The sequence below is a fragment of the Phoxinus phoxinus genome (assembly GCF_949152265.1).
Source record: "Phoxinus phoxinus genome assembly, chromosome: 12".
Lineage (NCBI taxonomy): Eukaryota > Metazoa > Chordata > Actinopteri > Cypriniformes > Leuciscidae > Phoxinus > Phoxinus phoxinus.
In genome coordinates this window covers 6539201-6564484 of record NC_136887.1, presented here as the reverse complement: position 1 = coordinate 6564484, position 25284 = coordinate 6539201, and the positions used below count along the sequence as shown (strand labels likewise).

The 25284-nt window shown below is 38.7% G+C and overlaps 1 protein-coding gene across 2 annotated transcripts in view; it reads right to left on the bottom strand.

Annotated features, from left to right (window-relative positions):
• Positions 1 to 25016, bottom strand: part of atrx (ATRX chromatin remodeler) — a 54732-nt gene extending 29716 nt beyond the window's left edge. Inside the window, exons 1-22 of one of the 2 annotated variants that reach the window (XM_079630229.1) lie at positions 24774 to 25016; positions 23591 to 23685; positions 20958 to 21007; positions 19986 to 20035; positions 17533 to 17657; positions 17341 to 17457; positions 16161 to 16270; positions 16015 to 16082; positions 12648 to 15526; positions 11211 to 11277; positions 10365 to 10510; positions 10108 to 10278; positions 9896 to 10022; positions 7181 to 7280; positions 6891 to 7088; positions 6644 to 6785; positions 5456 to 5565; positions 5176 to 5322; positions 3825 to 4002; positions 3526 to 3663; positions 2156 to 2331; positions 994 to 1111 (exon numbers count right to left, since the gene is read on the bottom strand). In XM_079630229.1, the coding sequence (XP_079486355.1) occupies positions 994 to 1111; positions 2156 to 2331; positions 3526 to 3663; positions 3825 to 4002; positions 5176 to 5322; positions 5456 to 5565; positions 6644 to 6785; positions 6891 to 7088; positions 7181 to 7280; positions 9896 to 10022; positions 10108 to 10278; positions 10365 to 10510; positions 11211 to 11277; positions 12648 to 15526; positions 16015 to 16082; positions 16161 to 16270; positions 17341 to 17457; positions 17533 to 17657; positions 19986 to 20035; positions 20958 to 21002 (5212 nt within the window). In that variant the 5' untranslated portion in view covers positions 21003 to 21007; positions 23591 to 23685; positions 24774 to 25016. Of the gene's footprint in view, positions 1 to 993; positions 1112 to 2155; positions 2332 to 3525; positions 3664 to 3824; positions 4003 to 5175; positions 5323 to 5455; positions 5566 to 6643; positions 6786 to 6890; positions 7089 to 7180; positions 7281 to 9895; positions 10023 to 10107; positions 10279 to 10364; positions 10511 to 11210; positions 11278 to 12647; positions 15527 to 16014; positions 16083 to 16160; positions 16271 to 17340; positions 17458 to 17532; positions 17658 to 19985; positions 20036 to 20957; positions 21008 to 23590; positions 23686 to 24362; positions 24733 to 24773 lie in introns of those variants that run through there. The other variant, XM_079630230.1, reaches the window with a different exon arrangement.
• Positions 25017 to 25284: the final 268 nt, after the last annotated feature.

Sequence of the window (25284 nt, the reverse complement as noted above, 5' to 3'; positions counted from 1 at the left end):
AGAATAAAATGTGGGGTGGGGGGAATCGTGAAAAATGTAAACGGAAATTTTTTAATTTATAGGGCTCTAATTACGTTGAATTACGTTCTTTTAAAAAAGACAAATGATACGCAATTAATAATCTTATTTTTCTTATCTTATTTTTGCATCCCAATACCAGGCAGACACAGGGCCAGAGTACAGTCATTGCTGTCAAATCTGGGATAGAAGAAATGTCACAGACTGTAGTGTTGTGAACACTGCAGTGAGTGTAAAACGCTGAATGCGAGTTCACCTAAATGCAGCATGAAATTGGATCAGGGTTTGGCTAAAGCAGGCCACCGGGACAAAAGCGCAAGCATTAAGGGAGAGACGGTGTCTGGTTGGTGGTCTCTGGGGGTCTGCACCCACAGTCACAACAGCAGCGCAGGAGCAAAGCAGCGGCTCAGAGGAAAGCCGGACTAATGAGCCCCCGGCTGGGAAACTCTCCCCAAGCTCTTCATTAGATAAGGACGTGGGAATTTGTTCAGATAGCCTCACGGCCTGGTGCCAGCTGCCTTTCTCTCGCTCTCTCTCTCTCTCTTTCCCAGATGCAGAGCTGCTTCAGAACAATCACAGCCTGAACTATAACACCACGAAACCACTTTATTCAGCCGGTGGGGAAAAGCTGGTTTCACCTCAGGAGACTTCAGGGTTTAAGCTGACAGACTTTATGATGTGGATCACAATTGACTTGATTAAAACTTAACACGAAACGTATTTAACTTTCGTAATGTAAAATCTTTGAGTGAAAGTGAATATTCAGCAGGACACAGATGTAGGTCTGTCACGTCAGCAGAAACGTCATTGCAGAGGTGGGGAAATAAATGTCACGATGATAAAAGATTATGAATATTTACACTGACGATTGCAGAGACTTTTATTATGATAATAAATAGGGATTTTTTTTTTATTCAAGCTGCTTTTAACAACCAAGAGCAAACATGCAATGAACAGAATGACGTAGAGTCGTACCTGTAAAGTGATCCAGATAGTACCGATAAAGCTTGCACTGAATGGGTGTTAACCGGATCTCTAACACGTACTCGTGTTTTGGTGGCAGGAATTTTGTAAGGGCAGTGTAATCTCTTCTCTGTGGGACAAAAACAACAACACATTTTTAAAAGTCTGCTCATCATAAACAAGCATTGAATATTTCACTCATTTATAGACCGGTATTGTGTAAAACCATGACTTAAGATAAATAAAAGCACGATATTCAAGTAGGGGTGTGCGATATCACGGTTTTTGATCGTGGACGATTTAAATGTCTCCACGATCTGCTTTTTAAGAAATATCGTAGTATCAGTTGCAGTTCTGGCGCCTTCGTCTCAACATACTGTACAGCGCGACGTATATTCACATCGAATGTTAACGCAGAGTAACGGGATGCAGTTCACAAAAGTTCATTATTTGCATGTGCTTTAAAGCCTTGCTGGTTAAACATGTCATTCACGCGCTGATGTGCTGTTCTAACGTGCACTTTTCTGAGCGCATACACTCGAAGCACACATGCACTAAAAGCCTTTCTAACAGCGTCTGGTTACTGGACTAAGTTATCTTTCGAGTCTTATTGCGCTAATACTGGCAAATACACATAAGGTTTACATAAACAAAGTTGGTTATGTCTAAAGTGAAAGCAAACAGAGAAAATTGAGAGAAAATCTGCTTATCAAATGCGTGTATATTAGACTCGTCGCGTGCAGATCTTAAAGAGACAGTAGCCCAATAGCAAACATGCTGCCGCTTGTCCTTAAAGAAATGGTTCACCCCCCCCCCCCCAAAAAAATGCTGTCATTATTTACTCTCTAATGTTGTTCCAAACCTGTATTCATTTCTTTCTTGTGCTGAACACAAAAGATGATATTTTGAAGAATGTGGGTAACCAAACAGTTGCTGGTCCCCATTGACTATCATAGTAGGAAAAGCTACTATGGAAGTCTCTGGGGTACATCAACTGTTGGGTTACCCACATTCTTCCAAATAACTTTTATTTTCAACAGAAGAAAGAATCTTGTTCGGGTCTAAAACAACTTGAGAGAGTAAATTATGACAATTAAAATTTGTGGGAGAACTATTCCTTTAATGTTAATAAAACAACAAAACACAGAGAACTGGCTGTGGTGATTTGGCTTACTTGGACACATCCCGCCAGCATCTCGTAGAGGATGTGCGCTCGCTTCTTCATGACACGGACATCAACGAGCGTGGAGTCGGCACACTGGCCGTTCTGGATGGGGTTGATGAAGCGATTTCTGAACTCTTTCACTGACCCCAGCAGGTTCTCCTTAATGAAGGTCACCATGCAGTGATCTGGGGGCAGAAAATTACACTTTTACACTCCCAGAAATTATTTCTGTCATAACTGAAGTGTTTAAAGAATCCTTTTCAAATTCAGAACATACTTTTCACTACAAATGGCAAAACCATGAACCGTCCACTGACTATGAGGCATAAATCACTCTCAAGTACTGCAATCACAGGCTCCAATCTGATTGGCTAGTTGCAACAATTTCCGGGTGTCAAGGAGCACTGAACCTAGGGCCATTTGGAAGCTCAATCTATAAGCTATTAATGATTAATTTTCAACGAATATGTTAGCTGATATTTGGCAATTTTGAGATGAAGGCATTGGCTGATAACCACGTTCACTTAAAAAAAATAAAAGTGTAAAAATTGGGCCTTTCAGGTTCGGCACGTGTACCATACGAATACAGCATTGTTTTAACAACTGCTTGTACGCAACTTTTGTGTGTTGAACATAATTTGAAACGGTTTTCTCTTTAATGATGGAACGATAGTGTATGTATATTGATAAACTGCATTTTGCTATTTTTCAGATGCGTAGTGAGCTTCTGTGAGAAAAGTGAATAATCCGAGTTGTCCTTTATTATATTCAAATTCATACATTATACATAAAATTCAGCCAACAGTTTAAAGCGGCTTGCCCTGTGTGCGCCGTTTAATGCATTTGACATGTGGTTTCCTCAGCGCATTACATTTTACAATCCTTATCTGTAAACGTTAGAAATCCTTCACAGACTTCACTGAATGATCACTGGATCACGCATGCGTGCCAAACAGATGGAGTGCAATAATTCGGACTAAAACACACATTTAGCATCCAAAAGGGGAAGCACTTCCGCCATTTAAAACAGCACTGCAGTACGACGAGTGTTGCAACAGTATTGACAAGACATTTTTATGTAAAGACAGTGTAGCAGATTGACTGGGTTTTTCTGGGGTGCCAACTTATAAGTACAATTTTTAAATCTTAAGTTCAGCTTGTTACTTTTTAACAGACAACCATGTTGAACAAAAGCAATACTATAACAGATAATATAGGAGAGACCATAGTTTGTTCAGTAAACCACCGTTTAATAATAAGTGTTTAATAAGTAAGAAAAACTGCTGTACTGAAAACATGCCCGAATTGTGACTTCAAATCAAGAGCATGTACTGAACCATCATTTGACCATCTTAAGCACAACAGAAAGAGTGACTTACACTCGATAAGGTTGTTCTGCAGTGGCGTTCCCGTCAGCACCACCCGCCGACGAGTCCTGATGGAGTTCATGGCTTTGGAGACGGCAGACGCTTCGTTCTTCAGGATGTGACCCTCATCACAGATGACAAAATCTGGACCTGTGCATCAAAACACAAAGATAACGTTATAGTAAATTAAACATTTTACAGCAGCATGTCAGTTTTATTCACTTCAATGATTTTCCCAGGACTGAAAATCCCTATTTGAACATTTTTACCAGCTGATATTTCCAGTTTTATCATAAATGCAGTAACTTCACCTGGATCAACCAGAGTTTTCTGAAAGGTTTCTTTCAGCTTCTTGCTCTTGATGTTGCGCCCTTGCGTGAGGTTGCGGTACATCTCGTATCCTATGATCATGACGCCGCCGTCTTCCTGCCAGCGCTGTAAAGCGTACGCTCTCTCCTGAGGTCTCTTCACTGTGGCCAGCTCTGTCACCTGACACAGAGAGGGAAAAGACACCGACATAGGGTGAGATTAAATGTCAACATTTAATTTTTTTGTGATTTTTGAAACAATGATTTAACATTGGACATTGGATTTAACATTGGATAGAGATGCACTGATTACAATTTTCTAGGCCGATTCCGATTTCTCATTGAGTTTGACCTGCCGATAGAGATTTTAGCTGATTCCGATTAAATTTTTTCTAACCACTTTACAGCACACACAAATGTTTATTTTCTATAAAAAAAAAATGTATTATAAAACACCATATACTTTTACCCAAACTGAATAATAAAAACTGGGTAAATATTCTATAAATATTTTTGAGTCTTAATTTTTTTTTCTGAACTAGCCTACTCCAGTTCTTGTTAAAACACACTAGACATGCAAATTATGTGCATTTTGGGCACTTTTTGTGTGAAATCATATTTATTTTGTCCATCAAAAGTGCTTTCACTTTAATTTAGTGTGAGCAGCGCAGCAAAAATAGATATTTTTAGATATTCTGCGCCGAAACCCGCTTCACTGCTGCTCACACGACGCTCCTGCTAGCGGTGTGAATGCACTCATTGATTAACATGCACACAGGGAAAAAATATGCGCCGCTCACGCTTGCGGTGTGAAACAGCCGTAATTCAGGAGGTTTCATACATGTGCGGCCCGTGTGCACGTGTGATGTTGCGCGATGTTAATCATGTGGCGCCCAAGTGCATCTGACCGGCATAAAATCTGCATGTCAGACTGACACCGGTCACCAGCCGATCAATCGGTGCATCTCTAACATTGGACAAGGGGCAGAAAATGTTTCAACACTTGCAATTGTTAAAGGTACACTATGAAACTTTGTTCAAATTACAAAATTTTAATAACGAGTCAATACATCCATCAATCCTTCCAAAATGTGTTTTTGTCTCTGCCCGATTCACTATAGTAAGCCTATTTTAAGCATTTATATTTTAGACCTGATGGGATTTTCACAGGGAAATTGCATACATGTCACTCACCCGTGTGTGTCTCTTCAATTTAAATTTATATTTATTTGTAACATTCATTATATAATACTTCAACATCCTTTGTGTGGAGTTTCAAATGGACCCGTGTGATTAACAAATAATGGTAAAGACTAAATGGAAAGATCTACACAATACAATACCAAATCTCTACCTCTAAACTCTCCTCGTCCTTCAGGCCTTCTTGCCACTTCTCAAACTCATTGAGCCAGTTGAGCACAGTGTTGAGAGGACACACCACCAGAGCTGTGGAGAAGTTCAGCTTCTCACACAGAAGAAGAGTGTGGAGAAGCGTCACCACCTGCAGGACACCGAGAGAACAGCAGTCACTCGCAGTCCAGCCACAGCGTAATCACAACACCAATATCATTTACAGCTGTTCATTGCATTATATTATAACAAGATGGTATAAATAAATAAACAAACACAATTACCTGGAGGGTTTTGCCCAGACCCATGCAGTGGGCCAGAATACAGCCGGAGCCAGAAGACTTCTCTACTTTCTTCACCGACTCACAGCAGCAGTCCCACATGAACTGCACACCTGCAAACAGAACAAACAAGACATCACTTGGTGTCTGTGTTTGTCCATGTGTCCTCCACTTAGAAAAGGACACTATGATGGACTAAAACTAATTAAATATGAATTAGCCACCAATTAGCAATGCAGAAGAAAGCCGTTTTCTGTGAATGTGCTGAGACTTTCAATTCATTTGCGGCTAAAGGTAAATAACGGGAATAATAACAAAAGAAAGAAAGAGAAAAAAAATGCTATAAACCAGTGTTTATGATCATGAAAACAATTAAAATAATAGGATAAATATGATTTATTTAAGCAAAATAACGGACTGTTTTACCGAATCTTAACCGGAAGCGAACGAGACCCCGGAGACCGTGGCACATTTAAGTTAAAATGGCTTTGCCTGATCTTACGTTCAGAATAATGGGGATATCTGCACGCCAAACTAGTCACAAAATCCAAGATCCATTGAGAAAATAGATGTCGTTCCCATCCCTCTATTGTGTTTTTGCTGTAGCATGTGCACTGGATTACTCCACCCATGTGCGATTAACATTATTCACTCATTTGGTCAATTATCTGGTGTCTCCAATTAGTGCCTTGAACTATGTATGCAGTTTATTTAAATTGAAAAGCACTGAAGAAAGTCCAAGATGGACTGAAATGTCTGTTGTTTCTTTTTCCCTTTTAGGCAGAGTCACTGTTTTGTTTAGTTTTTTAGCACGCTGAATCTTCATTAACTTTTTCTCAATGGATCTAAGACTTTGGTGCACAGATTCCTTCTTTTGTTTTTTATATTTAGACAACTAATCAATGCATGAAAAAATTGTTACTCCCAAAAAAATAAAGTAAAAATTAAATTACTAGTTGACATGGCATTTCTGGGTAAAGATTTATGGAGATTTATTTAGTGACATTTACTAGTTTTAGAGATGGAGAAAGTTATTTTCTTGTTAAAAAATAATAAGAAATGTGTAAATTTTTATTTGATGATGACTTTAAACATTGATTTACTTCAGCTAACCCTTTTCAGGGACACAATAGAACTGCTAAAAAGTTGCTATAACCAAAGCATTAAAAAATATACGTCTGCATAACTCACCATCCACCTGATGGGGCTTGAGTTTGGTCACCAGGTTCCTGTGAACCTGCACCATTGGCTCCTTGGTCTCCTCGTCCTCATCGAGCACCAGTTTTGTGGTGATGGGACACGCGATCTGCGACGACTCCTCCACCACGATAGTCTGAAACCAAAGAGGCCCAGCTTTGAGTTTTCTGTACAAGATGAAAACTATAATACAGAGGAACAGTTTCTGAGCCCTAAATATTTGCATCTTAGATGTGTATACCTCTCGTAGCTTCTCCCTCAAGCGCTCCCTCTCAGCAATGCGTTTCCTCCTATCCTCTTCCTCCTTCAGGGCATCCCGGGTCTCTGTCCGCAGAAGGTCATCTTTAATGATCTTGCGGATCTTCTTGCGATTTTTGGGTGTTCCTTTGTCATCCCCGTCCTCCTCACCATCACCATCTCCATCCCCTTCCTCTCCACTCTGTAGAGCAGAAAAACCAAACATACTTCACATAAAGACATCAGCAGTTTCTTTATTCATCGTGCTGAATAGATGTGTAATATATACGGCACCTTGGCACTGGATGAGGAGTCTTGAACCTTAATGCGACGTCGTTTTTTCTTTTCTTTCTGGTAACTTCTCTCACCGTCTTTGCCTGCTTTCTTGGACGATCTAGAAGTGTTACCAGGACATGTTTGGTAAGTTTGGTTTACCTCAGCAAACAATAATTGATTCATTTGTCGTAAAAAAAAACAAATCCATAATTATTAAGCAGAAGATTTTATGAAAAGGGAATGTGGCCAGAGAGACATTTTTTTATCTGCACATTTGATTTGAGACTAGACACTTAAAACATACATTACCATTAAAAGTTTTGGGTCAATACGATTTTTTAACGTTTTTGAAAAAAGTCTCCTATGCTCACCAAGGCTGCAATTATTGGATCAAATACACAGTAAAAAACATTATATTGTGAAATATTATTACAATTTAAAATATCTGTTTTCTATGTGAATATATGTTAAACTGTAATTTATTCCTGTGATCAAAGCTGGATTTTCAGCATCATTACTCCAGTCTTCAGTGTCACATGATCCTTCAGAAAACATTCTCATATGATTCACGTATACCGCCCATACAGATCATGTTTTATCGTCTCTTAATTGTTTAATAATTTGGGTAATGTTGCAGTAATAGCTTACATAATTTTTTTTTTTTTTAAACGACAAGTAAACAGTCTTGTCAAATTCAATTTTATATTATTTTAAAACAATTTTAGAATTAAATTCTATTTAATATTATTATAAATTTTATATTTGTATTATATTATATTTTATATTAATATTATACAATTGTTATTATATTTTATATTAATATAAAATAAGAACAAACAAACTAATTGCAAATGATAGCACAAATAAATACAACAGAATAAAGAGACAAATTAAATAAACACGGCTTCATGCGTTTCAACAGTATATTCAGGTGAGAAATACTAGAGAAATGAAAGTAATCGAATGTAAAATAACACTGGATAGTTTTCCTTGTACAGATTAAATACAGATTAACACTTAAAGTTATTCAGTCAAGAGCAGAGAGTGATTGTCTTGGTCTTTTGTTCTTTGATTAACATGACAGACAGCAGCAGGAATAATAGGCTGCTGTCACTAAGAGCTTATGCATGGATCAACGGTTGGTTACACAACATGCCTATTCTCGAAACCATTTACAATTATGGTCCAATACTGACTGTATTTAAGCGGAATACTCAGGAAGATGGGCATTTAAAACATTTTTTTATGTATTTGTAGCCTGGCTAACGCCAGACCCAATTCTCGTTAAGACTTGGGTCTGGGAACCACATGTGCATTTTCTCGTATTTGAGGCGTGGTTTACGAATGCCCGGCGCCGTTTATTGGGTGCTAAGAATGTCTATCAAAAGCGCCTGTACGTAGCTCATAGCCAATCGTTTCCATTATACCAGATGACGTATGTAGAGTGACAGAAATTAGACAAGGAAGAAGACGATGGGTAGATATTTTTGTGTAAACAATGACGTTCAGCGACTATTGCTGTTTGTGCAAGATAAACATGAGGGTCGAAGGTATATATGGATATAAACAAACTGCTTAGTTGTGTCGCATATATGTCGTCATCGTCTTGCTGCTCCCTCCCCGTTCTGTGATTGGTTCCCTAGATGAGGCGAAAATCTGGTCCATGGTGTCCAGACTGCCTTTCAGCGTGAATAAAATCGTGCTGCGCAAAGGCAGTATGGGGAAACCCAGGCTAATGTATTTGACCATTTAAGCGCAATACGCCATGAAAAAGAAGTATATTTGGTACTCGCGAGCTGTTAGAAAGGCGGCTTTATGAGAGCGCCATTTAAAACTATAGGTCGGTGGTGAACAAGCTTTTGGTGTGAGTGCGAAACTTGCGGGAATGAGTAAAATTATGCGCAATACAAAGCACTATTTATTGAAAGCGAATGAGACGAGTAAGAGAGGAAGAGAGCGTGTGTTAATTCGCCATCAGAGAGATTGGAACCATTTAAGATATTTCAGTATCGATACATTTCGAAATACCAATATTTTTTGACAACACTAGTAGAATGTCTAAATTTGACCATTTGAAATAGAGAGTATCCCCACAACAACACTGCACCATTATGAGAAACAAAACAAATTGGTGGAAATGTCAGTGGTATTTCACATCCACAATGATCAGGTATTTATTTTAGCATAGGCCTAACTATACACCATAATAAATGCATTCAGTGATTGTACCTCGTCTGGGTTGTAAGTCTTATGCACTAACTGACGGTCTGTACCGCATAGATGTTGTCAAAAGTGGAGCGTTTCGCTCGTGATGCTCTGCCTGGCCAGCAGAAACAGAGTTGCTCTTTGTCTCAGCTGCATTGGGGTCAATTGACTGACATTAAGGGGATAGTTCAGCCAAATTTTTTTATTCTGTTATCATTTACTCTCCCTTAAGTTGTTCCAAACTTACTTTCTTCTACTGAACACAGAAGAAGAAATTTTGTGAGAGTGTATAAATATTATGGAAGTCAATGGCTACCGTGAACTGTTTGGTTACCCAACTAAAGTAAGATGATGATAGAAATTTTTTTTTTAATGGGGTGAATATCCATTTAACATCCAGATGCTGCTGCTTTATGCCTTTTGCATTCGTTCTTAAATGTGGGACAGTTTAGTGGATCAGGGACTCGCGAGCCAATGTGTCGATAGCTACGCCATGGCATGGCACTACAGAACTGCTGCCATCCTTACCGTGTTTTGCGTTTATTGCTCTTGTTTTCATCCTCTTCCTCACTCACAGCCTCACTGAGCACTGACGCATCACTGGAGCCTGAGAGCGACTGCTCAAAGTCCGAGTCAGCCGAATCGTCACTGTCAACTACACAAACACACATCAATAAAACCATTCAACAACACTTCAGAGGAGTCACATGTGCCGGCTTACGTCTAGACTCGACACTGACCTTTCCGCCTGCCTCTCTTTTTGGTTTCTTTCTTTTTTTTGACTGGGGTCTCTTCATCAGAGTCACCCTCACTTAGAGTCAACTTCTTACGCAGCAGATGGTGCCTGCGTCCACCTTTCTTCACGTCCACATCCGAGCCTGAGTCTGAAGTTTCGTCCTCTTCCTCTTTCTCTGCACGGAACATCAATGCATTATACATGACAAGAACACATCTGCTTTATAAACTGCATTCAAATCTAAATTCATTCTTAACTCACCGCTTTCGTCTTGCTCCTTTGCACCATCTTTTCCTTTCTTTCGTGATTCCCTATCCTCTTTGTCTGCGTTTTCATCATCCGATGAACTATCAGCTCCAGACGAATAGTTGGCTTTGATCTGCGCCAAAAGCATCCTCTTGGCAATTCTTTTAGAAGAGACAGAAACAAGATTAGGCCAAAAGTCCATAAAAATACAACTTATTTTAACTTATGAATGTCTAGTCTAGAATATTTTCATGGTAATCTTAATCAAATGCCGAATGAAGTGCATCAAAGTAACTACAAACATCAAGATCATGGGTTCAATCCCCAGGGAACGACAAAAACTGAGTGGATTCTGCATATTAACAATAATTTCAACAGTTACTGTCTTGAAATGCAGAGGTGTTGCTGTCGTGCAGAAACCTTGTTGTTGTATATCCAAAACTGTTTCTTTTCAGGAATTAAATTTTTTTTTTTTTTTTTTTTTAAATAACAACAAGTTGTCAAAGTTGGTACTGTAGCTTTATAGTGTCATCGTATTATTACCATTTTACCACAAACAAGCTCAGATAGATACATTTAGTTTGGTCTGTTATTAGATGCACCTGAAGGGTAAAGTTTACAGTATCTATACGTGTACCATGAAACATTTTGATCTTTGAAACTTTGCCAATCGTTTACATTTACAAACAGCTATTATAGCACAGCACACTACATGAAGGGTCATATCCTAAAAAACATAATACAGGCACTTATGCACTTTAATAACTTTCACTAGTGCAAGACCCACAGTGTTGGTGTTTAAACAGACAGAAACTTAAAAAATATATATATATTCACATTCACAGTAAGTATAAATGATACCTATTTTCAGGGTCATCGTCATCATCCACCACCTGGGAGGATTCAGCCTTTAATTCAACTTCATCACCTTGATAAACAAGAAAAAGCCATGAAATTCAATAAACACAAGTCACAAGTGATTTTTTTGTATGCAGGAGTCTGACAACAGCCAGTATGATCTGATCTCATCATCACAGAGTCTGTCTGTGACACATGAAGAAACAGAAAAAACTGAGACAGTCTAAATCCAGAGGAACTGCGGCAACGTCTCCAAGATGCTTGAAGAAATGCTTGAGCAAAGCTACAATACTAAGAAAAGTTTGAGACACTCAAGTGGGGATGCTATCAAAAATAATGTCATAAATAGATGCCCTCATGTCACGATTCGATACATATCATGAACTCACTGAACTCACAATACGATATTATTGCGATACTCCAAGACATATGGTTAACAAAAATGTACTGTTGATTAAAATGGTAAATTTGATATTACATTAGGACTTGTTGCTGGAAACCCAATGAACAGGACAATAGGTTGGTGTTGGTTAAGGAGATTCCCCCTTCTATGTATAGCGCTTTGAGTGTCGAGAAAAGCGCTATATAAATGTAAATAATAATAATTATTATTATTATAGAGACTCCAGAATAAAAATGTTCATGATTCTGAAGATACAGAATTATTTTTGACGAATATGCTTGCACTCTTTCGCTGACTAGATATATTTAAAACAATGTAGATATTTAAAACATCACTGGTAGACCCTATTGTGCTGGGTTTGACCCTGGTCTTAAGTAGGAGGTAATTTAGTCCCCCAAAAGGCGTTCTTAACTGAAAAACGTCCCAGTTCCTGCGATGTGAACACGCCAAAAAGCAGGCACTTCTGCCAAAAGTTATGGGAACTATGAAACTGTGACAGGACATGTTTCCCAAAATCAAGATCTATTATTTTTATTATAAAAGGGACAGTGGTTAATTTAGTAAATTTTTCTACCATTTTACACTTAAAATAGAGTATAAGCGAATACTTTCTGCCATAAAATGTAGCTTAAGGTCCCACTTTATATTAAGTGGCTTTAAGTACTATGTACTTACATCGAAAAATAAGTACAATGTACTTATTGTCTTCATGTTGTATTGTAAAACACTTTTGCTGCTATTGAGGTGTGATACGGGTAAGGTTAGGGACAGGTTTGGTGGTATGGTTAAGTTTAAGGGTGGGTTAAGGTATAAGGCAAGGGTCAACAGTGTAATTACAAATGTAATTACATACATTAATTACAGCTGTAATTACATGCAGGTATTTAAAATATATAAGTACAATGTAAAAACATGTATGTACACAATAAGTCCATCGTATCAAATTATTCAAATTAATTTCAATGCAAGTACATAGTACTTAAAGCCACTTAATATAGAGTGGGACCTAGCTTAATTCAACCATTTTGTTGACTGACCTGATGACTGATGGAAACCATCAATACTAGCCATAACGGACTCGAGTATTGGTTTAATCTTCTGCTGATCACTGTCTTCTCCTGAGTTATCAGCCTGCTTCTCCTCCTCCTCTTCCTCCTCTTCGTCACTGGAGGAAGACTCTTCCTTGGGTTTAGCCTTTTCTCTCTGAGACCTTCGTGTCCGCTCAAATGACCTTTTAGGCCCTTTTTTGCCCTCTTTAGTGCTTTCCTCCTCTTCCTTTTTGACGGCTTTGGATTTTTTTTTTCCACTACCCATCTTGGCCAGACTTTTCATCTCCTTCTCAAGTTCGGAGTTGTGGTTTGAGGAGTCCGATTCCCTGCCTTTCTTCTTTTTGGTTCTTCTTTTTTTTGCCGTTGACGACTTGTCACTCTGTTCCGAATCCGAGGAGCCCATATCGAGTTTGCGCTTTGGCTTCCCTTTCGCAGTTGAGCGGGTAACCACTTTCTTCTTCTTGGTACGTTTTCCAGAAGTTTTTCCGCCGTTTTCGGTTTCACTCTCATCAGAGCTGGCCTTCAAAGCCGCCGTCTGCAGGACCTCCGGGACCTCATCCGAGTCTGAATCACACTGCTCCTCGACAGGCTCTTCTTTTGCCCTTGACGACCTTGATTTACGCTTGCTCTTTGCCGCCTCCGGTGACTTGCGTAAGGGTGTGGTCTTCATCCTGGGGGAGCGTCGGCTCTCTTTACCCTCCTTTGGTAACGTCTCCCCATCCATGTCTTCTGACGGTGACCGTTCACTGCTCTTATCTCGCTTTATGGTAATTTTAAGAGGAACGGGCGTTAGTTTGACGACAAGTTTTTTACCTAGCTTTGTAAGGCTCTTATTGGATTCCACAACCTCGGCGTTGGATGTCGATTTCCCATCACTGGAATCGGTCGAGTTGCCAGCATCATCATCTTTCTTTACAGCGAGACTCTCGACCATCTCAAAGAGTTCCTCTGGGACAGACGGTGGAATAGACACAATGTCTTTATCCAGAGACGCTTCACCCGCCGGCACAGAGCTGTCCTCAAAGTCAGGATTATCTGCCATGTCCTGATCTTTAGCTTCACTTTCTTCAGACCGGTCTCTTTCTTCAGACTGGTCTCTTTCTTCAGACTGGCCTCTTTCTCCAGACCGGTCTCTTTTTCCAGTCCGGTCTCTTTTTCCAGTCCGGGCTCTTTCTCCAGTACGGTCTCTTTCTTCAGACTGGCCTCTTTCTTCAGACTGGCCTCTTTCTTCAGACTGGCCTCTTTCTTCAGACTGGCCTCTTTTTCCAGACCGGTCTCTTTTTCCAGTCCGGTCTCTTTTTCCAGTCCGGGCTCTTTCTCCAGTACGGTCTCTTTCTTCAGACTGGCCTCTTTCTTCAGACTGGCCTCTTTCTTCAGACTGGCCTCTTTCTTCAGACTGGCCTCTTTTTCCAGTCCGGTCTCTTTTTCCAGTCCGGTCTCTTTTTCCAGTCCGGGCTCTTTCTCCAGTACGGTCTCTTTCTTCAGACTGGCCTCTTTCTTCAGACTGGCCTCTTTCTTCAGACTGGCCTCTTTCTTCAGACTGGCCTCTTTTTCCAGTCCGGTCTCTTTTTCCAGTCCGGTCTCTTTCTTCAGACTGGTCTCTTTCTCCAGACAGGTCTCTTTTTCCAGTCCGGGTTCTTTCTCCAGACCGGTCTCTTTTTCCAGTCCAGTCTCTTTTTCCAGTCCGGGTTCTTTCTTCAGACTGGTCTCTTTTTCCAGTCCGGTCTCTTTTTCCAGTACGGCCTCTTTCTTCAGACTGGTCTCTTTCTTCAGACCGGTCTCTTTCTCCAGACCGGTCTCTTTTTCCAGTGCGGGTTCTTTCTCCAGACCGGTCTCTTTTTCCAGTCCGGTCTCTTTTTCCAGTCCGGGTTCTTTCTTCAGACTGGTCTCTTTCGTCAGACTGGTCTCTTTCGTCAGACTGGTCTCTTTTTACAGTCCGGTCTTTTTCTTCAGACTGGTCTCTTTCTTCAGACCGATCTCTTTCTTCAGACTGGTCTCTTTTTCCAGTCCGGTCTCTTTCTTCAGACTGGTCTCTTTCTTCAGATTGGTCTCTTTCGTCAGACCAGTCCTGAGCTTCTTCTGGCGAGAGTGGAAGGCTCTCCTTCATCTCAACATCAGCTGAGTTACTGTCCAGTTGGTTTTCCTCTTCTACCACAGGATTATGGTCCTTAGTAGGGCAATCCGAACTATCCTCCCTGACAGTTGTGGGGTCAGAATGGTTCGAGTTAACAACTGTTTTACCTGCAGTTTGACTGTCTGGTGGTCTTTGCTCCTCTCCATTCTGAAACTTGAGGCCTTTCTCTTCAAATTCTTTTTCAAGCGAGTCCTCAAGAGCTGCATGAGCCATTTTCAGATCCGCCAAAACTGATTTGAAGGCCTTTAAGTGTCTATAACTTACCGCCTTAGCATCAGGGCCATTTGATGTGTGCTGGAGGAATTGCACAAAAGTACGGTTCAAACCGTTTGTGGTCTCGATTAGTTTTTTGGTCTTTTTGACTAGCTCTTTGGGAACCTTCAACGTCTTACAGGAAAAAGTTACGGTTCCTGCTCCGTCTGAAGCATAATCCTGTCCGTTTACTACGCTTTTTTCTCGTTTGGTATGCTTGTGTTTGCGGTCTTCACGCTTTGTCTTGTCACTTTCTCCCCTGGGCTTTTTAGAACGAGATTCCAAACTGAGCAAAACTTTTTCACAGGTTTTAACATAGTCCTTCAGCGGCTCTGGGCAGCACACAAAGCAGTGCCATTTGCTTTCTTCATTCATGATTTCAGACAGCTCTTTTCGGCCAAGGTTGCGCAAAATGCATTTTTTGCAGAAGGCATTGCTGCAGTAGTCACAGCAAATCAGATTGCCACCCTCTGCACACCACCTGAAAAGAAAATACAACATCCAATCATTAAATTCATTTGGGGAAAATACAATTTTTAAACCACCAGGACTTTCAAGTTAATAGGAAAATGTTACAATTTAAAAAAGTAAACAGTAAAAACAGTAACACTTATATATTTAGTCAAATTTCTGATTGTTAACTTGATACTGCTTTTAGAAACCTGAAAAACACTGTTAACTTAACATGTATCATTGCTCTGTGGTTTTAAAACAAAATTTTATTTTATTACAGACGGTTTACTTGAATAATTACATGAAAAGCAATAATTACATTGAAGCAATATTGATTTAATTGAAAAATTAAACACTGTTTTCATTTAATTTAACTTTTTTTCATTTAGCAGTGCATTCTTTAGTATAAGTTTTTGCTGTGGTAAACGTGAAATAACACAAATATTGGTATTGACTACTAATATGTTGCTATCGTCCCAGCTTATAAACAAATAAAAATAAATGTTATGCACCAACCTGCATTGTTCATCCATCCCTTCATCATCCTTGCTGATATCGTCACTCATATAATACTTGAAACATGACTGTAGGAAAAAGGCATGCATGTTAATGACAGAGATATAAGTGCATAATTGGCTGTAACGAGTGAATCTGGCTTCTACCTTGCAGATAAGAACATGCAGTGCAGGATGTTGAAAGATGGAGTCCCTCTGAAAATGATTGACTTGTTGTCCACATGCTGTGCAATTAAATATCTCCTGGAGCTTCTCGTCTGTCAGAGATTAAAAAATAAATGAAGATAATAAAACAGTAATACTGCAACGCTGCCTTAGACTCTAATATTCTAGCAGTTTTTCTTCAATCCTGGTCCTGGAGCAGCCCCAACACTACACATTTTGTATGCATCTGTTAGTTGAAACGCTATTAAGTTCTTAGGTGCACTACTGATGATCAGGTCGATTTAATTGGGAGCGTTTTTTCAGTTATTTTAAAGAGGACTCAAGTGTGAAAACACCCTAAGATTAGATGTACTTCAGGACCAGGGGCCTGATGTATAAATGTTGCGTACACACACAAAAAGCATAGAAATGTGCGCGCGCAATTTTCCACTCACACATCGGGATTTATATCAAATAAACCTAGACCTTCTTTTACTGGAGTGAGCAAAGTAATGAAGTAAACAGAATCATTTAAACTCTTTTTACGTCTATGCACATTTAGATTAAATATGCCACTCTCATTAATGCACTGAAATTGCAATCATTATCCATAAGTTACAACATTTTTTTAATTAATTTAAATAAAATATTTGTAGTGAATGTGCAGCTTTTGAACACTTCTCCTGTGGAATGCTGTGCTTTAATGTTTTAACTACAGCGAGGATTAATGGACATGATAATTTCACTTTGAAATAGCAGATGTTCTCCGAAAATATTTTTGCATGAATAATAATCAATGATGTGAACTTGACTCCGTCTAAGCAGATGACTTTGCAACTGACTCCAAAGCACATATAGCCACCCAAATAAGTGACATTTAGCAAAAAATAGAAATAATAACTTCCAGAGGTGAAGGTGTCATGATCACAAAACATAACTGCACTCAAAATCCTCACATTTTTCGGGCCTACTCTACAAAATGACACCATAGGTTGCTATTCTGGGCTGTAATCTTTAGATTCAAGGGAATCTTTCTTAGGACTACTACATTCACGTTACTCTAATTTGTGCAATATGTTACATAACAAATAAACGACAGCCAAAATTTCATACGTGATTTCTGATAATTCAATAAACTTTACTGGCGCTTGAGATCATTTACTGTAGACATGAGCTCACTCACCCGAACGTTTCCGTGGTCCGTCCTCTTTCACTTTACTTCCTCGGTTACGAAACTCCGGACCTCTGAATTCATCTTTAGCTTCATTAGCAACCGGCTCCGGCTTCACCACCACTGTGCCTGAGTGACGAGAAGCCAGGAGGTTCAGTGTGGCTCTTAAACGACACGCTTCAATCATCTTAACAGAGGACTTACCTTGTGGTAACTTGTTAATATCCAGGCCGGTCTGCATGCTGTCATCTGTGCAGTGTTCAGCTCCACTCTCATTTGCACATTCAGGCTCATCTGCGGCAGTGTGCTTGGTCACAAATGAAGGTTTTCTTCAATTAAAAAAGGGGGGGAAAGGTCAACAGGTTTGTTCTGATAAACAGTATCAATATCCTCTTTCCTCCCAAACACTTTTCCAACTCAAAAGTCTAACATTCCTCCCAAAATCACAATTTCCACATGAATATGCAATTCAGAGAGAATGGCCATAAAAATGTGTAAAACTACAGAAGCATTGTGACATCTAAATTGTTATAAAAAGTAATGTGCAAGCAACAACGGCAGTTGATATAGAGGAATACAACACCAACACGTAGGGCTGTGCGATTAATCGCAATTGATTTTCCGATTTCGGCTTCTAACGATTAAGAAAACAAAATAATCAAATGTAAAATGATTATTGTGCCGCTGCCTCATTTCGTCCAGCGCACCTTCCTTTCCATCACAGCGGTGCACTTTCCTTCCTCCCTAAAAGCCCAACCTTGACATCCAAATCATCCAAATAAGTGAGTGTTGTAAAATGCAGTCTACTGTTGCTAAACTGCGGGACGTACTTGATATTAAACAGTGTTATTAAAAGCGCTTTAAGCCACGAAAGAGACGCTGTTCCCCAGGCGGCTTTCTGCGCGGGGCATATAAACTATGGGCTTCAGATACTCGCCTAAACGATCCAACAGCCTACATACAAATATGTCGAAATGCCAGTTTGGTAAAGTGAATGTAAACAGTTGAGAAAGAGTGTGTGTGTATCAGTATATTGGATCCGTGAAGCTCTTAAAGTGACAGCAGCCTAATAAATCTGCTGCAGTCTTTCATGTTAATCAAACAACAAAAGATAAAATCACTCGCTGCTCTTGAATGAATCATTTTAATAAGGATTAGTCTATATTTAATGTATTTTAGATTTGATTACTTTATTCAATTTCTGTTGTGGGCTGTTACTTATCTGGACACGACTGTTAGTACATCTTCCTGAAAAACCTAAAGCAACATTTAATGTGTTTTTGTTCTGTTGTATTTTTGTCAGTTTGTTTGTAATTTAGTGTCTTAGTTCTTATTGTTTACTAGTCTTCTGTAACTGAGGACATTTTACTTGCATTAATTAACCTAGTATTATTTTTTGTATCAATAGGCTAATTGTGAAATTTCACTAACATTTCAAATGACCCATATCGTGAAATAAGACTTGTTATATCAATATTGATTTTTGCCATAATCGAGTAGCCCTAGTCTAAAGGGAACTTTCTCAGATTCTGTTAAAAACAACATTCTCAACACAAATGACTCTTGTCATGCGTGGTTTGTCTTTGCCTACCTTGGTATTTTTTATATAAACAATACACATGAAGTCAAGTTGCTAATCAGAGCTGTGTTCCTTTCAAAATTCAGGAAGTAAGAATTTCCTATTTGGAAAAGTGCAATAGAAAAATCACAAATCATGTCAGACTTGGAAACTTGTGTGGAAATCCATAGATGAAGGCAGGGGTGTAACGGACCGTCGTTGATCCGTACGGGACAGGCTGTTTTACGCAAATATATTTTATCACAGTATGAACTTGGCCTCATTTCTGCATTATGCACTTTGTGAATCTTTGTACAATGAGAAAAATGCTAAAAAAAATTTTTTTTAAAGTTGAGTATGTATTTTCAGATTGGTAATTATGCATTCATTTACTTATTTATAACTATTTTAATCTATTTTACCAGATGCATGGCCATAGGCAGCGTGTTAATTGTGACCCTGCAGCAAGAGCGGGAGAAGAGTGAAATATTATTACAATGTAAAACAAACCTGTGGTCACATGATCCTTCAGAAATCATTCTAATATGCGGATTTGCTGCTCATGAAACATTTCTGATTATTATCAATGTTCACATTTTTCTGGAAACTGTGATAGATTTTATTCTTTGATGAATAGAAAGTTCAGTATGCGGGGAAATCGCTTTTGAATGTGGGTTCGCTTTTCACTTTCGCCTTCGAATTCACACGTACGCTGTGTATAGGGAGATATTTGTCAATGTCAATGTTCTCTCATTACTCTTGTCGTAAATGAACCGTAAATCTGACTCATGCTGCGACGCTTTCAGGTTATTACTGTAAACACAGACTACAGCAAGCCTAGTAAACCAGACTAAGTAACAACGGTGATTTCAGCCTAAAGGGCTAGATTTTTCTATTAGATGTAGGACCTCATCTCAAAATGTAATGCCCAGATGAAAAAATGCACACATATTGAAGACATTTTAATGGCCTTAAAATCAGGTGATCAAATTCCCTGGGGAATATCCCACATCTGATTTTGAACTGAACCCAGCATAAGTTCCCCAGTCCAGCTATTTCACTGGATAAGAGCCAGAACAATGAGTGCAACCCAACTAACCTCTTTGAGCGTGAAGATGAGGGTTTGGTCATTTCGGAGGAGCAACCGGGCTGAAAAAAAGAAAATAAATGTTAATTTTCTGTGATTTTAAATCCACATGTCACTAACTTAACTCGCCACACTGCAAAACATGCTTTTCTTACTTAGTATTTTTTGTCTTGTTTCCAGTCCAACTACCAAAAAAATTATTAAATCAAGATTCTTCTGATTTAAAGATGCATTTACTAGAGCAGTAAAATGCCATAAGATATGTCTTGTTTTCTGGGGAAATAAATCAAAATTAAGCGAGTAAAAAATTGCTAAATTAAGTTGCTTAAAAACAAACAATATTATCTGCCAATGGGGTAAGAAAATTAATCTTAATTCAAACAGAAACCAGAGTATTTTTCTTAACCCATTGGCAGGTAATTTTGCTTAGTATTTTTGACTTGTTTCCAGATATCAAAAAATTCTTAAGTATGAAAAACCTTTTGTACAGTGCAAATGTTTTAAAAAAAGATTTGCAGATCACAGAAATAATATCTGAATAAACTGTGTCCACGGAGCAATTATTCAAGCAACATTAGCCTCGTATATTAGTGTTGCATAAACGGGTCCTAACCACAATGCCCACAGGGACATCTCAATACCTGTATATTTTAACACCAATTCAGAAATCATAACAATGGTGTGATGAGCGTTCAGGAGATTTTGGACTTAACATTGTTGGAATAAAATGTATGTGCTGGATTTCAATTTAATATGCCCATGTCTTTTATACACTTACTGAACGAAAAGAAACAAGAAAGACAGGAAGCACCAGTTCAACAAATTGAAACTAAAGTACGTGCATCAGTCATATAATGGATGCTTTATCTGCAGAGAATGATGGGAAAAGCTGTTTTTTCACAAAAGCATTATCGCCATTCTTTAACACATGAAACTTGTCACAATAGGACAGAGTGTTACAGAGAACTGACTGTAGACACAAACCTCATTCATTTTCTCATCAGGGATGTTTAAGTCACTGGATGCCATTTTACCTGCAATATGAGAAGAGCAAAAGTTACAACATATCTCTATCATTGTCAAATACAATCACAAATTAAAATGCAATCAATTATTGGGAAATATTCTGTCAGCTCCCCCACCACAGGAGTTGATAGAATCGACTTAATTTACTTTACATTAAAACAGGCTCAGGAATAATACAAGATTGCAGTTATTACACACTAAACTTTTTTTTTTTTCTAACACAAAGCCTTAAATTCCCCTTAATAAAATAACACTTTTTTAGTGCGACTGCCCAAATTAAACGAATTTATCGATCACATTTTATATGAAATCATAAGCCCATCAACGTCGTTACCTCGCTGTTCCGATACCTAATTTTACAGCGGTAAAAGTCACTAGAAACAGCCGTGGTCGAGTATTATGTCAGAATTAAATAATTGAGAAAGAAGGTAATGTATTTGAACGAATTCATCTTTTTATAACGCTAAATGATGGTGCTAAATGCCCATGATCATCTCTAGGCTAAAAGGACAGGAGAATTAGTTACTAAAAAATAATAAATACAAAAAAAGTAAATTTATGCTTTTTTTAAATGATTAATATAAACGATTATGAAGATATACTCTACAAAAATTACAAACTAAAGTTATGATGACTGGTATTTCTAGAATAATCGAATGAATTCCTCGCTTTATTTACTTCACTCTTTAAAGGGATACCTGTATCCACAAGATGAATATGTATTTAAAATGGGTCATGTATGTAGTAGAAAAGTGAAATTATTTTTGAATTTGGAGCCTTCTAGACTGAGAAAAGCCAGAAAATGTATTTGTGGCTCATGTGGATGAAAGACGACAACTCCCAGAATGCACGTGCTTCGCTGCTCTAAGAGGCCACTCCCAAGCCACGCCTACCAGTAAGAGCGCAGTTAAACAACAAGCAAGGCTAGGCTACTAGTGAGTCTCCGTGACGAGTCTGCCCGGGATTTCGAGATGGCCAAAAATGTCCAGGATTCGGCTTTTGCGTTCTACAGTCGCCATTCATCATGTTTTACAATCATGAGACTGACGGCCGCGGGAGAACGACGCGAGGCCGGTGGCATGATTACTGATGAGCGGCACCTGTGAGACGCACCGGTCTCGTATCGCTCACGGAGGAGCGGGAACAGGAAATCGCCTAGTCTTAATCTGCATCGCTATTTGTACTCGTTGTGAATGCTCAGGCCACAAGAAGTAATTATTAGGTGTTTTTTTGTTTTTTTTTATCACTTTTACTCAGGACATGCTAGCTGGCAACAAAGGATATTATTCATTATGCTAAGCTAAGCTAGCAGCGACCCTTCCAAACTAAAACAATGCATGCACTGAGACAAAAATGCATTTGCCCACCTATCTAAATAAGCCCTTTTTCAAAAAACGGTGGAGTGTTCCTTTAACATAACAGCCATTAATGCACATATAAGATGTGTTACATAAATGTTTGATAGGCCTATGTAATTTAAACTTGCCGCTAAAAATAGAGACAAACTCAGTCATGTAATTCGACTGAAAAAGTCAGAATAAAGACGTATCTTTTCATGAATGGAATAAAACAGCCATGAATGAGTGCATGTTGGAAATAAAAGCATCAGTCTTGTGAAGTCGCGTTCATAGATCAGAAAATGCTCCAGCACGGCCACCGTACGCAGCTTTTAACAAGATCCACTCATTTAAAACTCCTTAAATTATATTAACATCTACCATATAACCTTTATTTCACTAATAAACATCTCAATAATTAATATCAGCTCTGTGGAAAATGATGATCTATGCGAGAGAAGTTCTGTGTAAACAGCATTCTGTCAGCAGGAATTTTATCATCTAGACCGGAAAAAAACATTATTAATAATTCTGATAACATGCCAGATTAGATGGACTCTGTAATTGCAATGATGTATTCATTATTTTGTTTATTTTTCTGACAACGTTTGCATATTCCAGTGAATGTATGCGTAATGTAGGCATATGCTTATTCCATGATTCTCTTCACTTTTAGCCTATCAAACAACACATAAACATTATAAAACTGTAGTTTAAAATGAGTTTATTTATGCAACGTTGATAAGATTTGCCTGTCTTTTATGTTCTCTGTTTGAAAACATAAAACTTTGTACATTTATTTAGCCTACTGTTAATTTTACTGCTGTTGTAATAAAATAAAAATATGCAACTGGGATTACTAAGCTACACTAAAGTAGCAAAGTTTTATTTATTCATGCGGTTTTGAATGATTTATGCTTTTAAAAAAAAATTTGAATTAGTTTTACCTAATCAAAGCTTAGCTTTTATTTTAAAAGACGCTTTAGTTATGGTGCTCTTTGTTTTTTAGGCACTCTTTCAGACTCCTCTATTAGAAGTGTGTGTTTTGTATGCAATGAGGGAGTGAAATTACAGTAACTTAGTGGTAAATTAACTGGATATGGTTCTGTAGGCTATATCTGTTACATGCAACACATAAACATGCAAATAATCGATATTGGTTATAAAAAAATAATCAATATTAGTCGATCTCTCTACTATTCAGTGTCTAGGAATCGGCTTTTTTGGAGAAGACTTCCCATCACTTATCCTCACCATTGGAAATATCTTGAGAATCAATGCTTTCGTCGTCCGGAGAATTACCCAAGAACTCATGAAGTTTAGTCACCAATGTATTCAGCTTACTGGACCTGAAAGAAACACACGATTTAGTATGTATCAAGAAACAAAGACATACGAAGACAATAGCTCACATTTACAAACAATAGTACCACAGACTGAACTGAAAAAGGAATATCAGTGTGAGAAAAGCTCAATTTTATTACACAAAAAAGGACATCACAGTGGATGATAATACTGTAGTTAGTACCAAAGATATTGTGGAAGAAACCACAGTGCATTTAATAAAGATAACTATTAACTAAAAATAAAACAATAACAAAATGATAGTACCGGAAGCCGAATTTACACGGTCCATTGATTTATGAAATGTGTCCCCTGAAAAAAAAATAATGCTAAAAAAAACTGGGTAAGCAAATAAAAGTGACGTTGCAGAACGTAAAAACGTAAATGTAGGTCTAAATAAATATGACCGGCTGAAATGAAAACAAAACACTAACAATGACCGAAAATGAAAGCCGTTATTAATGTGAGGCGAGTTTTTAGCGGTCTCTGTTGATTGGCAGGTGGCGTCATCACTGAGCCCGTCTCCTATTAGCGCGAAACACAACAGCCGGTAACAGGACGGAAGACACGCACTGATAACAGCGAACATAAACAAACCGATCAGCTCGTGCTCCCATTAAGAGTAAGAAACATGCCACCGAACCAAAACCATGAATAAGACAAGAGAGTGGAAAAAACAAACCGTCTCGCTACAGATGACTGTTCATGATGTTTTGGCTACTTGTTTGACACTGACTGTTATCCACTGATTCATTTTCAATACACGAGCTAATGTTACAAGAAAACACAAGAGAGAGAGAGACAAAAATAAAACACAAACCCCCTAAATCTACGCCAAAACAGCCATTTTAATGAAGTACTGAAAATTTGGTGGAGAAAGGCCTAGTTCTTGCACATGACCAATGCAGCTATATCAACACAATAGGGTGAATAATGAAAACTACTTGTAAAACAAAAGCAAGGCACTTCGTTAGGATTGCATGCATCATAAAATATACTTATGACGCCCCCTAACTGTATTCACAACACTTATGCATAGACGTAAAGTGCACAAATGCACGCGCGTATCACCCGGCTACATCCCTACACCTACCTGGAGATCTCAATGCTCCTCTCACGCGCAGATCCTCGAGATGTCACTGTTTTGGCCGCGCGAGGAAAGCTGTTTTTTCATTCGATCCGGTCAATTTTCACGTGGGTGGTAAAAGTAAATTGTGTTTTACGCCGATCAGGGCAGACAAAGCGAGAGCGCCATCTTGCCGGATGGCTCGAGACGCGCTAAAATGGCGCACGCGAGACTCTGCGCGCGCGCTCTGTGAACACACTGGACACGAGTGGTCACATGCAGTTCACTTTTGACACGACAGTCCGCGTCCTTTTTGCGTGCTCACTGAATGCATATTTTAAAATGCACAGAAATATAATATATAATGTGTGTAATGCAAAGAAAGTGCAGCATGGAAAGGGAAACTAGGGCATGAGTTATATGACACATGCTTGCTGTTACCGGCGCGTGCTATAATAATTAATGTGCCGAAATCACGGCATGCATTTTGTTTCATATTATGTTATGACCCCAATATGCTTAGCATCCGTGCAATTGC